This window comes from Mustela nigripes, chromosome 5 (assembly GCF_022355385.1).
Source record: "Mustela nigripes isolate SB6536 chromosome 5, MUSNIG.SB6536, whole genome shotgun sequence".
NCBI lineage: Eukaryota > Metazoa > Chordata > Mammalia > Carnivora > Mustelidae > Mustela > Mustela nigripes.
This window is the reverse complement of record NC_081561.1, coordinates 85,754,603-85,773,352: the sequence shown is the minus strand read 5'-3', so window position 1 is coordinate 85,773,352 and position 18,750 is coordinate 85,754,603. Positions and strand designations below refer to the sequence as shown.

Genomic DNA, 18,750 nt, shown 5'->3' with positions numbered 1-18,750 from the left:
TAGGTATTTAGACTTTAGACAGGTACAAGAGTTTGCCTAATCTTGTTCTTTGTGCATCTCTTTGGGGGCTGTTTATTTTTTTTTTTATTGACTGTATCCTTTGCTGTGAGTTACATATTTATTTAATAATTTCTTATCTCTTACCCTGCATGTGTTTAAAATGTTTATAAAGTCCAATTTATTCATCTTTTCCTTCCATTTTAAAGAAACTCCCTAGAAAATACAAACTTCTACCCACATTTTCTTATGTTATTTGGGGATCATTGTTTATTTCATTTCTACACTGAATTCTTTTATCCCTCTAGATTTTTTTTCTTTTTGTGCAAGTGGGAAAGTAGGAATCCAGCTTTATTATTTTGGTTTCTAGAGCTGCCATAATAGCACAAACTCAGATGGCTTTAAACAATGGAAATATATACCCTCACCATTCTGAGGCAAGGGCCACATTATATTGGAAAGCTCTAGATGGATCCTTCTTTGCCTATTCCTAGCCTCCAGTGGTAACTGGCAACTCTCAGCTTTCCTCGAATTTTAGCTGTGTCATTGCAGCCTCAGATTCATGTCACATAGTGTTGTCTCCTGTGTGTCTCTTGTCCAAATCTTTTGTCTCCATAAAGACACTAGTCATTGGATTGGAGCCCACTCTAATTCAGTATGACCTCATCTTAATTTAAGTAGATCTGCAAAGACACTATTTCCAAATAAGATCACATTCTTAGGTACCAGGGGTGAGGACTTTATTATCTTCTTGGAGGATACAATTCAACTCATATTTACCATGACAAATTAGCTGCCCTAGTACAAATAAATCATCTCAATTCTTTGCTGATTTCAAAAATCACATGTATCATACCAAATTCTCAGTACTTCTATGACTAACATTGTTTTGTCTTTTCTTATATTTACAGCCTATCATTTATTTATTTAAATATCTTTCTTTTTTTAATCCCTTTCTTTTTTAAAAGATTTTATTTTTAAGAAATCTCTACACCCAGCAGGGGGCTTGAACTTAGAATCCTGAGATCAACAGTTGCCCACTGTCAGCCAACCAGCCAAGTGGCTCTGTGTCCACTGTTTTGTTAGAGCTTTATACTGGAATATTTTAACTTCCGAGACCCTTCTTAATACTTTAAGTCATTGCTTGTTGGACATATTTCTCCTCAACAGTTGTTCTTCGAGGTGAACTATACGAATGTTCACCAAGTTTCCCCCCAAGTTTTGAAGGCTTTTGAGAGTTGTATTGGCATTGCATTGGCCCTGCACAATGTTTAGGAATATCTTACATTTTACGAAGTTGAATATTCTACAAGAATGGAGACTATTTCTGTATTCAAGTATTATATCCATCATGAGAGTGGCAGAGGGAGGGCATTTCTTACCAAGTTTATTAGTTGATATTTGACGTTATGGTTTCTAAATGGCTGTTTGTAGAAAGTAAAAACAAGAAGCTATTGTTACAGATTATTTTTGATATAGCCAACATCTAAACTTATTTCTTTTGAGTTTTCAGTTGGTTGGCTGTGCCAGTATGCAACTATCTCATCTATAAACAAGGATATATTGCCTTGCTGCTAATATTGTACTTTGTATTTTATTCCCTTGTCTTCAAACTTTGATGAATTGGTAGGGTCTGTTTCCTAGGGCAATATACCCACTAAATTTTAGGTCAAAAGCTGCTGCTGAATGTGAGTAAATTACTTAGCCTCTTGAGAGTTGAATTAAATTCTACCTTTTGGCTCCAAGAGTAAGTTTCCACTTACTCTTGGTTCAGAGGTTCAGAGAAGTGAAGCAACTTCCCATAGTCACCCGTCGAGTGCAGGGTGAAGTCAGGCTCCAGATGAGGCTTGCCAGGTGTCAAACCCAGGTCTTACCACCCTGGGCCACACTGTCTCCTCTGTCTCCCAACCTACGCATGGTCCAGAAAGGAAGCAGGCCACCGTGCTCCCGGGGACCCCGCAGACTCAGTGAGCCTGTGTGCGCCTCTCTCCCAGGTTAGGTTAGGTTAGGTTAACCCATAAAGGGGTCTTCTTCCTGACACAGTTCTGCTTCTTAAATTAATTTTTCTCCTAATTACTGGTTAGCCAACACTCTTTGCATCATTTCATGCCAAGTTAAAGTGTCTAAGATTACTGGCTGTGTCCCATTAAGATACTGGCATTTATACCTGAGAAGCTTATGGAAAGATGTCTTAGATCACGAATTCCACTTTTATAGGTTAGCTTCATTTATGAGGTGAGATACTTGCTCTACATTTCTCCTTCTCTGCCTCTAGATTCTGGAATTGGACTCTTGCCCACTTTAAACTAGAACTGCTAATCGAGAATGAAGGGAGGAATGAATGAATGAACAAAGAACAAATGAGTAATTATTGAACTGCTTGAAAAAATACCCCACCTCGTTTCATTTTACAGCACCTTGTGAGGAGGAATTGCTGTCCCCATTTAAAATGAGAAAGCATGACAGCAGGGTTAGTGCCATACCCAGTGACTGGTGGGATAAAAAATTCTGTCTTCCATGCTTTTTCCAATAAATCTCAGCTGCCTGCTAGTGGTTGTTGCAGCTTGGTGGTAAAGAGACTTTAGAGTTGGGGATGTTTTCTGGGATGCTTAAGCTGTGTTAAGAGGCAATAAAAGAAGACTCATTAAAAACCAAAGGGTGGAGAAGGAATTAAGCAGCTAGGGGAAAAACAAGTCAGAAATAGACGTCTGATGACTTACGTGTGCCAACGAGGTTGTAAAAGGGTGGCCAGCTTGCACTGAGTTCCCCACGAAAGAATAATGCTTCAGTGTGGGGGTTGATTTGAGAGTCTCTAGAAGCCTCCGTAACTAGGAACTAAGGCATAACCAACTCCTACTGGCTGAGTCCTCACTGTGTGCCGGGAGCTCTGCCTAGGGCTTCACTTGCACACTTCATTGCTAAAATCCCATGTTACTCATGTTTTTAAGTGAAGAGACTAAGGCTTGGAGAGGAAGAGGAACCTCTGGGTCACATAACTAATCCCACAAAGCCATTTCTTTCAGAATAAGGAGTGTGAGCATGAGATTGCCAGATGAGAGACTCCAGGAAGGAGAGGGAATCTAGAACCCCACTGAGGAGAGGGTTGAACGGCCCTTCTCTCCTGCTGGGAAGAGGCCACGAATGGCATGGTACCCACAGTGGGCAGGGTGAAGTGTGTGGGCCTGAGCAACAGGCATCCCTGACACTAACCCGGCCTGACTTAGAAAGGCACTCTAAATTCACATCTCAAAGATGGATCGATTTCAAATGAGGATTTGGTCTAAGAAAAGTCTTCTTTTGGTCAATGTTTGTTCACCTACTGAGAGCCAGGCCCGCACCGGTAGCCCCTAGTCTCGAGTGTGTGTCGGGGAGAGACTGGCTAAGATCTCTGAAATCAGGCCCTTGCGCTAGAGCCCCAGTTCTGCTATTCATCAGGTAGTTTGGAGCAAGTCACTTGGTTTCACGTTTACCCTGCAGGAGGATGACAGCAATGCTTAAGAGATGAGCTCCCACAGCCCTTAATGCCGTCCCTGCCAGGGCCAAATGCATAAAGATCGGCTCCCCATGGGTGGGAAGGAAACTGATCAGATCATCACATTCTTAATTACAAACAAACTCAGGAGTATAGTGAAGGGCAAGTCCAGGGTGCACCTGCCACATAACAAGCAGACCTCATTGACATTGGGAATGAGCCTCTTGAGTAAGTGACATTTAAATATAAATTGGGTGGTGGATGTAGAGGGAACTAGTTGAGAAGAATCTTCCACATCTAAGAAACAATGTAGCATCCTGAGTTGCAAATTTTTTTTCATATTTAAACGTACATAAGGATAGTATTTTAATTCAGCTTCTTGCCCATTTCAAAATGTCCTCGTCATTCTCATAGCTGAGAAGTGCTGTCTAGCAGAGCCAGAACTCTCCACAGGAAGTGTTGCCACTCAGAGGCAAAAGATAAATGGCTTTGTGTTGCACTGACCCTGACAAGGAACAAGAATGGGGTGTCAGAACTCTCCCATCTCGTGTTCCCAATCTACTACTTCAACATTGACATTTTATTGTCAGTCTCATTTCAGATGTTTTGTGTTAAAATGTTCTAGTGGCTTCCCCATCTCTCAGAAAGCATCCAGAATCCTTGCCATGGCTCCTAAGGCCTTTGGCCCCGCTGGGTGTCCCTGACCACATCGTAAATACTCTGCCCCTTGCTTCCTCCCCTCCAACCGTGTGGCCTCTCACTCTTTCATCTGGACTTTGTGGCTCCCTCTCTCAAACTGTGCTTCTCTGAGGTCTGCATGGCTCCCTGCCTCCCCAGCTCAGACCTCCGTCTACATAGCACCTGGTCAGCGAAGCCTTCTCTCACTCGCCCTCTGCTGAGGCATCCGCCTGGCTTTCTTGGTCCCCGCACCCTGTGTTGTCTCCACAGCACTGATCCCACTGATCCCTGTGACTACTCACTGTCTGCCTCCCTCTACACACATGCTAGAATGTGGCTGTATGTAAACCAGAGCTTGCCTAACCCATTGTATATTTCCAGAATTTATGACAGTGCCTGACGTGGAGCAAGTTCTCAGTAACACTTGCTAACTCACAGAATTGTCTTATTCTCTATGCAGCCGCTCCTATCTGTCTTATCGTCATGCCCATATCAGTGTTATTCTTTTTGCAGCTGTGTGTGTGTGTGTGTGTGTGTGTAGAGATAGAGAATATGTCTGTTTCTGACATTCCAGAAAATTTGAAAACTTGTACAGAAATGCAGAAATTCTTGCAAACTGGAACTGACTCAATCAAATCTATGGAATAAATGAAATAAAGGTGTGGGATTATAGTTGGATGATAAAAATTCGACAAGCTGCAAAATCCCTCCAAGCCCAGCTCTTTGATTTTGAAGGGTATTAACCTCTGTGTCCTGTAATAGCTTTCCAAATTCAGTGAACTGTTTTTACCTCAATGAGTCTACCCGTGTTATACCATCTATAGAACTGTTTGCTGCCATCATTTCTGTAGCGCTCAGATAGGGCCAGCATGGAAACCGATATGACCCCTTCCCTCTCTAGACCTGTGGCCATCCTCTCTTCCTGTTTGACTCCTTCCTGAGTGTTTGGGGAACATTATGGCAGCTGTCCCAACTCACCAAACCCGGAAGGAGGATGAATATTTATCATGGCTCCACTATAGGCAGATGTTTGGCAAATTTCTCTTATTGACCTTCCTTGCTGTCTGGGGAGACAGACATTATACATTTTTTCCAAATGAGGAAACAAGGCCACAGGAAAGTAGTTGTTTTTTGGTAAACGAGAAACCAAAGAGGTATATCTTGGGAATACAACGTAGTAGGAACTCAGAATGTACATACAACATGGAGGATGGCAGGACTGGGGCAATGGGGAGCCAGGGAAGTTGGGGGGGTGCCACAGAGCCTGGGAAAAGGTGCACCTCAAGGCTAAGGAGTCAGCCAAGAGCTGTGACATGGGAATCTGGAGCCTGCAGCCTTGCCCAGAAACCTCTGCTGGAGTCGTCTTTGGCTGACAGAAGAGCACAGGTGGAGAGAAAGTAAGGTGCTTACTTTCTATTTTAGAAAATTGAAATGTAATGGACATTTAACATTGTATCAGTTTAAGATATGCAATTCAATGTTTGTTCATGTTATATAATAATCACTACAACAAGTCTAGTTAACATTCATCACCACACATAGTTACAAAACTTTTTTTCTTGTCCTAAGGATGTTTAAGATCTATTCTCTTAGCAGCTTTCACTTATACAGTACAGTTTCGTGAACTCTAGTCATCATGCTGTAGGTGACATCCCCCGGACTTATAACCCTAAGTTTGTATCTTTTCAATATGGGATGTATAAATGCGTTCAGTAAGGAATCTAGAGATCCCAGAAATCAAATGAACTTAGTCTGTCCTTTAGGTTTGTCTGGGCATTTGGGGGAATAATTCACAGGCCTTTGAGTACCAGGATGGGAAACCCATCGCAAGTGGGAAACTGAGAAAGATCTATTTTGAGGGATTCGAACTCAAGATTTATCTGTCTCCAAAGTGCAGGCTCCTTCCATTTGTCTTTGAATATAAGTCCTGCTTTAACTTTGATAACTAGGCAGCTCCCTCCAGAAATAGCCTTAAGTGCGGCTGGAAATACACTCTAAAACCAATAAGCTACTTATGTTGGTTACAGTGCTATAGTAAAATAAGACAAAAAGTCATTACTTTAAAATGCAAAAGTTACTTTCCTTACTCTGAGGTTTAGGAGGATTTCTAAATTTTGTTTAGGAGCTCAGTGTGCATCTTGTTGAAGGGACATTACACCTAAGCAGTTGTGCGGCCATATTTTATTTTTGTTCGTGAATAATGAATGAATACTAATCCATCCTCCTGCCCTTCAACTCCCAAAAAACAAAACAATAAGAGGGGATTTCCAAACTGCACATGGTTGCGTAAGTCAACATTTTTCTTCTCTGAGAATCATGAAAAAACAATGAGAATTAAAAAGTTTTATCCATGAGTCAGAAAAAGCGATCTAACTACAGAATTGTTAAAGAGGAAAATATCCCACTTCACAGCAAAAGACCCCTGGGATGTAGTTCAGAGTAAATTTCTAGTGTAAATTACTTGTATTAATGTAAAATAAAGAATGGAACAAATATAATTGTACTTCAATAACAAATTTTCTTTTAAAGCAGAATAAGTGATTGCATGCATAATTGTTCCCTGAAACCTTTATAACTCCATACAAAAGTGAGGTGTTTTGTTATTGAAATTTGGGGTCTTTCCCAAAAAAAAATAAATAAATAAAACAAATGAAACAAACATCTGACTCCAGGAGTTCTTATAAAAATAAGCAACAAATGAAGTAGAAGACAGTAGGAAGGAATTTTAAAAAGCAAAAGGAGATACAAACGAAACATGAAATTTTTTTAAAAAGTAGGAGGTACAACTAATCACAAAATCTGGTTCCTTGAAAAATTTTTAAAGACAAATAACTAGCTGACTTAACTAAGAATAAAATTTTAGAAAAGGGAGAAAATATCATTTCTCAAAATGGAAATTATAAAAGAAATGGCAGAAACAAGGGAAATCAAATACGGATATCATTAGCGAATAATTTGTATAACTACATGCAAATAAATTCAAAAGCATGAATGAAATGGACATTCTTCTAAAGAAAATATAATTTTTTGAATCCGAACCTTAAAGAGAGAAAACATCTGAACACACTAATTAGGAGAATTCGAATTAGAAAATTGCCAAAGAATTGCGCACACACACACACACATACACACCCATTCTTCACCCAGAGAAGCACCCAGGTGATTAATCAAGGAAATGTCTCCAACCCTCAAGAAGCAGCTATATCTCAGGTCACACAGATTACATGGTCAGGTTAGAGAGTTGGCAGTGGTGCCACCTGGTGTTACAGAGCCTGAGTTTTCTGTATGTGTCTAAAGAAACACAGTGACCTCACAGATCCAACAATCTCAGTCCCATGTCATCAGGACTCCCACCCTCAACTATAAGAAGCAGAGAAGCATCTTCATGTTCTTCTGGCTTAAATATTGTAAATTCCTTTCAGCTGCTAATACACATTCCTTTTCACTGGTTCACTAGCTATGTGCCCAGCATGGCCCGTAGTGAAACAGCGAACAACACATGAACATCAGGAGGTCACTCCTAGAGTTTCTGTTCCAGTGGGGAAGATAGACAGCAAGAAAAAAATAAACAATCTATCAGATGATGATAAAATTTATGCAGGAAAATTAACCAGACAAAGGAGATGTGGACAGATGGTGGGCCAGGGAGGAGAAGTGCACCGATGTTGGGTGGTCATGGAAGAATCCACTGGTAAGGTACTATCTGAGTAGATACAGAAAGAAAGTGACAGGTGTGTCTCAACATCTCAAAAAGCGTGCAAGCAGAGAGGACAGTGAGTCAAAGATCTTAGGGAGGGGATAAGACTGGCATGCCCCCATTAGGGCCAGAGCACTATGGGTTAGAAGTGTAGGAGGTGAAGTTTAAGGGTAATGGGGCCAGATTGCCCACAGCCTTATAGGTGAGTATAAAAATATTGACTTTTATTTGGAAAGAGACGTGAAGACATTAGAAGGTTCTACGCAAAGGCTTGGATTGAATATTTTTAAAGAAAACTTGGATTGAATATTTTTAAAGAAAACTGTCCTGCCGATGCAGAGGACAGTGTCAACAGCAGGGAAAATGAACAGGAGGCTACAGCCACAACCCGAGCAACAGATGGTAGTAGGGGGGACCCAAGTGATTGCAGTGGAAGGGGTGGCAACGGGGTAGATTCTGGTTATGCCATGGAAATCTTTCCAAAGTTGGAACAAAGCCCAGACACATGTTAGGGGAATTGGCATAATGACTGGTTATATCCAGTGGGGTGCTCTGGGTCAGTAAAAGACCTTGGTCAAGAATAGTCAAAACCAAATCAGTAACAGGCATGAAGAGCAGAAAGTTACCCTAAGGAAGCCCTCAGTCATATTAATAGAGATTTTAAATAATGTATCAGTGTTTGTGGTCCAAAAATTAGTCAGAACTAAACTTAATCAGATTGGTCATGTGTTGATTGCATGTACTTGAACAACGAAGTTCTTTTTTTTTTTTTTTTTTTTTTTTTCCTGGATTCTAGTCCATGAACTGTTTTTGAAATGCATGCCAATTATTTCCAGAATGCAGAAGTGCTTAAAGATCATGATTATTCAGAGTTATTGAGGGCAGGGTGCAAAAGAGAAAACAAATCGTTTCCTCGTTACTGGTATTACAAGTATATGGTTCTCTCTAGTTCCGAGGAAGAGAAGAGTGGATTGCAAGTTACCATTGTGCTCTGTTAAGTCAGCTATAGAAAGAGGCCCTGCTGCTTACCAAATCGTAGAATGAGGGAAAGAATCTGGAGCAGAAACCCAGTCCATCTTGGATATATACCACCGAGGCAGTTTTTAAACACTTTTATGAAGGAGCATGAGGAATATGTGGCCTTTTACTATAAGATGTGGCTGAAGAAAATGAAGCTGGCGCCATCAGGACTGGCTCTGCCCTCTTGTTCATCACTGCATGCCTAACACAGTGCCTCAGGAAACTGCACATGCTCCGTAAACATTCAGTTGAGTGAATCAAAAATGAAAGGAATGAATGGCCAAATCTTCACTGACATCGTTCTATCCCTTTATGAAATAAATGCTACAGCTGAAGAATAACTCAGAGTGATTTTGTAATAGACCCTTTAGGTCAGCCAGACCTGACTTCACTCCTTGCTTTGTCACTACATGTGATGAAGCTAATTAGGTTCTTTGAGCTTATGTCTTGTTTTCTTCAACTGTAATATCAGGATACTATTACCTCCTGGACCTGTCCTGAAAATTAACTAAAATAATGCATGAAAAGAATTTAACACAGTCTTCCATAGTTATTAGGTCCTGTTACCGACACTAAAATGGCACTCAAATTACCAAAAGTTTTATAAAGATGGCATCTTGTAGATAAACTTTTAAAGTCCTTTTCCTTTTGTTATGAAAAAGTTCAAATACATATACAAGTAAAAAGTATAATAAGGATCCCTGTACCCAAAATCCAGTTTCAATAACTACCAGCTTGTGGCCGGCTGGTCACCCTCTTCTTGACCTCTTGGATTACCTAGAAACAAATCCCAGACATCATGTCATGTTATCTGTAATACTTCAATATATATTTCTAACAATAATAATAATGATAACCCAAATCCCATATTACACTTAAAAATAATATTTTCTTAATTAGGTAAATTTTTGGTTTGTGGAAAGCCATAGGGAAAAAGAAAAGAATTAGGTCTGTCCAAGGCAGACCTGGATAGGCAAGTTCTATCCAGACCCGGCATGATGGAGGTGCCCTTGTCACTTCCAAGGTGGACTCTTCCTGCCCATGAGTTAGACAGGAGGAGGGTACCCGGGAAAGACAGGTAATGAGGAGTGGGAAGTCAACATTCCATGCTTGAAGCAAAGTAGAGCAGACATCTCCTGTTATCTGTAATTTTCTTACTTCCCAAAGCAAATGTATTTTCACTGAAAATATTTCTGTACAAATTCTTCTGCTTCAAATTAGTAGGATTTTGAATTGAACTTGACCTTCTCATCTACCTGAGGTGTTGTGGCAGAACTGGCTTTTAGGCAGATTATGATACCACACAACTAGAGAGCTCATTGAATGCTTACAGGACTGGTTTGTTTTCTGCAATTTGACATAGCACAAAAGTTCACACATCTTCAAGAGAATTCAGTACTTAGTATATTCTGTGATCTCCTTTCCCCTCTAACTGTCCCTTATTTGCTCTACAAAAATCAGTAACCCAGTGGAAACATGGATTTCATTGTCTGCTGCACTACTTATTAAACTTTGTATTAAAATAGTTTTCTTTTTCTCTTAACTGGAATTTAGGATAATTGGGCTGCTTTGAAACAAGAACTATTTGTGTGGAAGATAGGGAACATCAGTAGTTCAAGCACAGGTTATCACTCCCTCCCCCCTAACTTATAAGCCGAGGTTAATGTGGGCACCTGGGTGGCTCAGTCAGTTGGGTGTCTGACTTTTGATCTCAGTTCAAGTCTTGATCTCAGAATTGAGAGTTCAGGCCCTGCACTGGGCTCCATGCTGGGCATGGAGTCTACTTAAAAATAAATAAACAAACAAACAAACAAACAAAAACCCAAGGTGAATGCAAAGTCTACAGCTCACTGGGTAATAGAATAGCAGTGAGTAGGTATATGCTGCTGAGAAGCTTAGAGGACAAGGAGCACCAAGAGGGTACAAAGGGAGCCTAAGATCCGTTGCATTATTCTTCCTTGAAAGCCTTGGTTTGCTTTTAAGTAGTGGAAATCCTACCTGGAGGAGATGCGGGGTCTGGTTTGGAAGCGGGACACAGCATGGAGGCACTGGAAAGCCTGGCATTATCTTCACAGACCCCTCCGTACTGCTCTGGCAGTTATTATCTACTTCCCCGTACAAATAGGCCTTGGAAGGCAGGGGCAATGTCTGTCTCAACCGCTGCTGGACCCTTGCTGCTGAGAATAACCAGGCAGCAAATGTCTGGTGCATGCTACTGAATGAAGGAATGAATGAGAACTGCTTAGCAGCCCTACCTAGTACTTACTACAGAGGTTTTTCTACCAAGGACTTAAAAGAGACTACAGGTATTTCCCTTTTTGACCTAAAAATCCTCAATTAAAAAAATAATGTCTCTGCTCAGTGGGGAGCCTGCTTCATTCCCTCTCTCTCTGCCTGCCTCTCTGCCTACTTGTGATCTCTGTCAGATAAATAAATAAAATCTTTTTAAAAAAAATTATGACTTTCTTCTTGTGCTCTAACGTACAATTTTAGTGCCTCTACAAACATGTGGTTAAAAAAATCGGTAAGAAAAATGAATATAATGTATCATAGGCAAAGAACAGATGACCTAGTTCAATCAGATTTCAAAGAAGATATGAAATAGAGAGAATGTAGCTCCACACGATTGCCCTCCACCGTTCAATGTTTTAAGGACTCCTGCAGTTTGACAGCTCAAAATCTTTCTCAGATGGCTGGAAACGAAGGTGGGGAATGGAAAAGGAAGAACATTAGTTGAGTGGGGCCCCGGGCCACCATGGACTGGGAAGAGGGATGAGTAGGGCCCGGAAGCCCTGTGGAGAGCCAGAGGATGTGGAGGGTACGAGGTATACCCAGGAAGTTAGTCAGAGAGCTTCCAAGAAGGGAGGAAAAGGAAGAATCAATCAGACACCCTACCAGCTTGAACCACAGCCAGGAGCCCGGGTAGCTGTAACTCCCGAGTACATTTCTCAGAATCAGTCTGCCAGCCAGCACCTTAGCCTCCCAGGGCTACCTTCCCTGAGGGCCTCAGGAGTGTTTTACTCCCCTCACCTTCTAGTACCTTGCACAATTCCTGCTCTACCCTGCCCTGCAGTCTGCCAATCCTCTGTGTTCTGCCTTTTCGGAGCTAACAAAGTCCCAGTCCCGAAAAAAACAAGCTTCCACGTTGAAGTGACTTATGGCAAATATTCTTTGAAGTGCTTTTTATACTTTTACAATAACCCTAGAATAATAAACAACATAGTGTCTTAACAAAGTGAAATCGGAGTGGCTTCAAGGAACCATGGTTAAACCCACGAGGGGATGTCCAGCCTGAGGATTCTTCAGTTTCCTCTTTTGTCCAGAGCTGCACTCTCAGTGAGGAGCCATTGGTTGCCTGACCGGTCGCACTCCAGCCATGCCGCCCAAACATTGCTTTCTAGGCTTCCTCATCTGTTTCTTTCCGACTGGGGTCGTAGGTAAGTGCTTCACTTCTCTTTAACTGCTCATGACTTTGTCATCCGAGTCTGCTCAAGGGACTGTTGAAAATGGCTCTACTTTTCCTGGCTTTGTCAAATTTTGAGCTTTCTTCTGACATGAAATGGTCAGAACAGACATAGAGTCAGTTTCTCTCTGCAGCCTGCATAACTCCAGGTGGACTTAATAAGTAGCTACGAAAGGGGAGACACTCAAGAAACTTCATATCCTGAGGAAGGAGAAACCTAGGGCTGGGCTGAGGGTCTGGAACCAAGATGGATCCCAGGCAAAATTTCGCCTCAGTGTAGCAGTCATATAATGGCTCCTGGGAAGATGGGTGAGTGGTCTTGGTGCGGGCTTTTCATCTTGGTCATTACATTCCATCACCACATCATGGAAGGCACTGAAGATGCTATTTTTTTTTTTTTTCCACTACCATTTGCTTCTTCTGGAGCTCGGCAATGGGATGGGAGGGTATCACTTGAGGTTTTACAGTCAGGAACACAGTTGTTCTAGAACTTGACCGTGCATAAAAATCCTCACACTCCAGATTCAGAAGTTGACTTCTGGGTTTCACCTCTCCCATCTGCACTTCCAGCAACTCCTTTAGGAAATCCGGATGCAGGCATCACACTGCCAAGTATTGCTAAGAACAACCATGCCCGTGTTCATGTTCAAAGTTTTTCTTTCTCCTTTATTTTAGAAACTCAGTCAGCCTATGAGTCTCTGAAGCCTCAGAGAGTACATTTCCAGTCTCGAAATTTCCACAATGTTTTGCACTGGCAGCCTGGGAGGGCTTGCACCAGCAACAGCAGTATCTACTTCGTGCAATATAAAACGTAAGTAATTTGAGCTTCCTCCAGCTGGGATCAAGATGGCCACCGGGAATATATGCTCTAGAAGACAGTGGAGTGTTAGGACCTTTTTTTCAGCCTCAGAGGGGTTAAGAAGAAGCAGAGGTAGGGACAGGAGTGTCTTGTCTCCTTAAATGCTGCCTGGGGACACAAAAGTCTCGATGATGAGCAGTCTGTTGGGGACACGCTTCACCCCTCAGAGACGTAGCACCGACACCTTACGAGCTGAGCCTCTGACTTCCCCGTGGAGCCTGGCACACGGTGGGGGTCTCTACATATTTATCTAGTGAATGTTGGGCACAAAGAGTTTAGCATGTAGTAGGTACTCAACCAAGCTGACGCTGTTGACAGTTGAAGAAGCTGCTGCGGGACACATGGGGATGAGTGCACAAAAGAGATTTTTAATCCAACAGTCACTTTTGAAAACTTAGAAAATTCTTTTCAAAAACAAGTGGCTCCTAGAACGTGCTGTGGCATGCTTCTCCCTGTGCTCTGTGGGCTGCTTCTGGGGGATCATTGCCAAAGCTCTGATATCATCAGTTCCCTTCCAGGATTGAGGCCAGGAGATCGAAGCTCCTGATTTGCTAATGGTGGGTATTCCCACTCATCCATTTCTGGGGGTTACTGGGGCTCCTCCTTCTCTTCCATATTTTGAGATGCTGGCTGAGAGATCCTGAGACAGCAGATATTACAGTTCCACATTCATGATTTTTCATTCAAAGCTCAGAAATCAGATGTAGCTGTGGACGGAAATAGCAGTTTTTATTCCATACCCTCAAATCCATGTCTCTCTAGATGGGAGTAGGTTCAAGGTCAGATTTTCCCATTAATTAACTTCCTGTTAATGTCACAAAAACCATTTCCAGAAGTCTTTCAGTCTTTAACTGTTGCTGCTTTTCTCAACAGATTTTGCATAGCAACTGTAAAATGTATGCATTTTTTACAATAAAGCTTTCTCTGTTCTAAAAATAGATCTGTGCATAGTGGGAGCTATTCCAGCATATAGAATGTAAGGCTTGGTGGGTCTTTTTTATACTTTCACCTTAGGTAATATAAATAGGGCCTATCAGTGGTCCAGTGTTGACAGTGGATTAGAAGTTGTTTAATGAAGATTAAACTTTAGGACCCTGTGGGAGAATTTTATACTCATAATTATTCTTAAAGAGGGCTCCTCAACTTTATGAGATTTAGATTACTTGGATCCATTGCTCTCTGTATGATATTTTCAAGAGCACAATGCACATTTATATTTTTGAAGCCTCTCACTTTATTCTATTCCTTTCATGTGGGTCTACTGTTAATATCCGTCCCACTTGAGATAGGACAAAAAATGAGGTATCACATTACCAAGAGAAACTAGCCACTATAGCTAAATTCAGCTATCTAAGACCATATATCAACAATAAATAACAATTAAAAACATCAAATTGTGCCCGATATATGTAACAGGTTTTGCTCTCACGGTATCCTTTGATAAAATGCCGCTGCTGTCACCATAAAATTTACAAAGTACAGACACTGGAAGTATTCCTCATTATGTGGCTGGAAAGCTAGATTTCAGGTCTTTCCACAAGTATTTTGGGAAGACTTCTGCCCCAGCTTCTCATTTCTACTCTGTTCCCACCATCACTTATTGTGTCCTCTGATTTGTGACGGAAAACGAAGGGAGCCATTCCTCTTCCCTTCTGCCGTTGTACCGTCTCCTACTCTTGGGCTGAGTCAACCTATCTGCATCTTTATGGGCTTTTTTCATGGGCTCCCTTCCCTCACTCCTAGTTCCTGATTTCAGGGCTCCCTCACTGCAACCCCCACTCCATTTTCAATGAGAAGATTGACCAGATGTGTTGGGTAAGCAATACCTGAGATGAAAATTGGTAGCGACTTCTCAGAATTGGCCACATTACTCAACAGCAGGCCGATGAGAAGTGAAGAAAACCACAGAGTTGAAACCTCAGAAGCATTAAGGATGTGGGAAGCTAGTACTGAAAAGTGGCAGTTGGTTCATATACCAGAAGAAAAACTTCACTAAGTATTAAAAAACCCAAAACCCTTTTGCTACGATACAGAAGATGTCAGGCTTGAGTTTATCTTTCAGCAAGATAACGCTTTGATTAACAAGAATAAGAACTTTTTAAAAGATACTAGAGAATAGCCAGAAGCTTTCACAGGGGTACTGACGTTGGAGGACAAATCCCAATCGGTCTAAAAAATTAATAGATTGAAAAAATGGAAAACGTCTTCAATTGGGAAAAGAACTACAACAACAACAACATCAACCCTCAGATCTTTTTCTTTTCCCTTCTGCAGGTACGGACAGAGACAATGGAAAAATAAAGAGAACTGTTGGGGTATTCTAGAATCCTTTTGCGACCTTACCAATGAAACATCAGATATACAGGAACCTTACTATGGGCGGGTGAGGACCACCTCGGCTGGGATCCACTCGGGCTGGACCATGACACAGCGCTTCACTCCCTGGTGGGAAAGTGAGTTCCCGTGGAGTTTCTTTACATTTGCTCTTCCTGCCCCTGAGTAACCCCACAGAGCAAGCTCAGTGCTTTGCTGAACTCTAGGCATCACGTTATTTGACCTAATTCTCAGAACATCCCTGGAAGATGGCTTTGACTAACCTTGTTTTATAGCCCATGAACTCAAGGCACTAAGGGTCCAGTGGTTGGCCGGTCTCATGGCTTATACCACCCAAGTCAGTATTCCCATTCTGCTGCATCTGACTGCAGGGCCACAGTCTAGTCTGCTGCCAGACTGCCAGCTCCTACGAGGAGAAGTAGTTTTACACAGCAGAAAAAAGGAGTCCTAATGCTTTTCCCAAGCATGGGAGTGAAGTTCCTAAAAATACACTTCAGAAATTAAGACTTCTGTTCATTCCCCCCAAATGGGAGAAAAGAAGTTTGCACTTATATCCATTCCTCAATGACATATATTCTTTTTCTAAGGTAGTCATAATCCTAGAATAATATCTAAAATGTAAATTATAAAATAAACCATTACCATGTAAGAGTAGACAAAAGGGTAAGAGAAAAAGAAAAGTGTTTAATGTATATATATAAAAAGACATGCATACCAAAGCAAGAAAGAAAATATGGGTATTTACTGCAGTCCTCATAACACCATTAGCCATGAAGGTAGTTAATATTTATAACTTTTTACAATATTTTTTAAATTTTTTAAAAGGTTTTATTTACTTTTTTGAGAGAGAGAGAGAGCATGAGAAGGAGGAGGGTCAGAGGGAGAAGCAAACTCCCTGCCAAGCAGGGAGCCTGACGCAGGATCGATCCCGAGACTCCAGGATCATGACCTGAGCTGAAGGCAGTTGCTTAATCAACTGAGCCACCCACATGCCCCAACTTTTCTCACTATTAACTCAGTGTTCACTTTCATTCCAGCCAGTACCTCAGCTCCTCATTCTAATGGAGTTGGGGTCCTTTTAGTCTTTTCCTGTGTTAGTTTAACATAGCCTTACATTAATTTTTATCATTGAATATAGGAGCTGTAAGGCGCACCACAGAGGATACCAAGCATACTTCTACCTGGCCCTTGTTATATAAATAGCAACTCTGCTTCTCCTTGATACTCAGAACCAGGGGCCCAGGCAACACACAAGGACCTCATTTTCTCCTTGTTGGTTAAATGGCATGAAAAGCTCCTCATAGTCAGAAGGCAGCTTCGACTTCCAATTCTTTGAAACCACTGTTGTTATAATCAAGTGTATGGGAAACAAATCATTTCATGAGTCGTTCATCATATTTAATAGTAAGAATCAGCCCTCCCACTTCTACTTCTTATATCCTAGGCCATTGAATGTCTATGAAAGAAAGAGCGCCATATATTATTGGTCACAAGATTAGAGCATATACCAACTCCCAAGGTCCTGTCTCTCAAACTGGGTTTTCAATTAGCCACTTTATCTTTCTGTGAAGTGGGGGTTTCTAAGTGATGGGATATAGCAGAAGGCCAAATGTTCCTTTGGGTATGAGACTGACTTCACCTCTTCCACATTAACTTGGTTCTTCTGTAGTTAAGCAATATATCCTCAAATATTATGCTCATGAATAAAATACCACTACATTCATTGTAGGGTAGTCAGCAGGAATGTTGATAAAAGCCCTGAAGCAGAGAAGACAAGTCTAGCATCAGGAAAGTGTCCATTCCACTGTCTCTTGTCCCTTCACCATTAGAAGGGATAAAAAAAAATCTACTCTATACAGTGAACTATACTAGGGGTTCAGCATTGGTCCTCCTTACAGGGAAGTTAGACTCTGAGTACTGTCAGCCCAGCTTTGCCCAAAGGAAGTCCATATGTTGAGTCTCTGTATAGTCTCCATCCCTCTCACACTGCCATTTTTTTCCTGAGCCCAAAGAGCAAGTATGAGACACTGGAGAAATAAGCTTTCACTGCCTCCATGTAGAGTTTTTAAAACAACTTTATTGAGATGTAATTATATTTTTTATGCCTCCATCAGAAAGGATGATATATAATTATATAATTGAAATATAATTTCAATTACCTATATAATGGGTATAATTCAGCAGTTTTTAGTATATTAATAGATATTACCACCTTCACTTAGAGTCAATTTTAGAACATTTTCATTACCTCAAAAAGAAACACCATACTCCTTGGCTATCACCTTATTTCTTTCTTTATTTATTTATTTGACAGTGAGAGAGAGAGATCACAAGTAGGCATAGGGGCAAGCAGAGAGAGCGGGGAAAGCAGGCTGAGCAGCTCTGCTGAGCAGAGAGCCTGATGCGGGGCTTGATCCCAGGACTCTGGGATCATGACCTGAGCTGAAGGCAGAGTCTTAACCCACTGAGCCACCCAGATGCCCCAGCTATTGCCTTCTTATTCTCCCATTTTTGCAGCCCCTTAGCCCAAGGCAACCACTAATCCACTTTCTGTATGTACAGAGTTAGGGAACTCGAACATTCTTGACATTTCACATGAATGAAATCATGTAATATGTGGTCTTTTGTGACTGGCCACTTAGCATTTTCAAGATTCACTCAGCATGTGACTAAATAATATTTCAGTACATGAATGTATCAGATTTTGTTTATCCATTCCTCAGTTGATGGACATTTGAATTATTTTTACATTTTGGCTATTATAAATAGGGTTCCTATAAACATTCATGTACAAGTTTTGTGTAAACAAATGTTTTTATTTCTCTTAGGTATATACATAGAAGTGAAATCTCTAGGTCTCATGGTAACCCTGTGTTTAATCATTATAGAAACTGCCAGACTCTTTTCCAAAGCCACTGCACCATTGTACATTCCCTTTAGCTATGTATGAGGTTTCCTATTTTTCCACATCCTTAGCAATACCTCCCTGACTTTTTTTTAATTTCTTTTTTATTTTTTTTAATTTCTTTTCAGTGTAACAGTATTTATTGTTTTTGTACCACACCCAGTGCTCCATGCAATCCGTGTCCTCTTTAATAATACCCACCACCTTGTTCCCCCGACCTCCCACCCCCCGCCCCTTCAAAACCCTCAGATTGTTTTTCAGAGTCCATAGTCTCTCATGGTTCACCTCCCCTTCCAATTTCCCTCAACTCCCTTCTCCTCTCCAT

General features: G+C 41.3%; 1 protein-coding gene across 1 annotated transcript in view; it reads left to right on the top strand.

Moving 5' to 3' along the window:
• Nucleotides 1-12,074: 12,074 nt before the first annotated feature.
• The window catches only part of IL22RA2 (interleukin 22 receptor subunit alpha 2), a 20,222-nt gene continuing 13,546 nt past the window's right edge, over nucleotides 12,075-18,750 (top strand). The window contains exons 1-3 of the mRNA XM_059399182.1: nucleotides 12,075-12,301; nucleotides 13,003-13,138; nucleotides 15,461-15,639. Of these exons, the coding sequence (XP_059255165.1) occupies nucleotides 12,241-12,301; nucleotides 13,003-13,138; nucleotides 15,461-15,639 (376 nt within the window). The 5' untranslated portion in view covers nucleotides 12,075-12,240. The remainder of the gene's footprint in view (nucleotides 12,302-13,002; nucleotides 13,139-15,460; nucleotides 15,640-18,750) is intronic.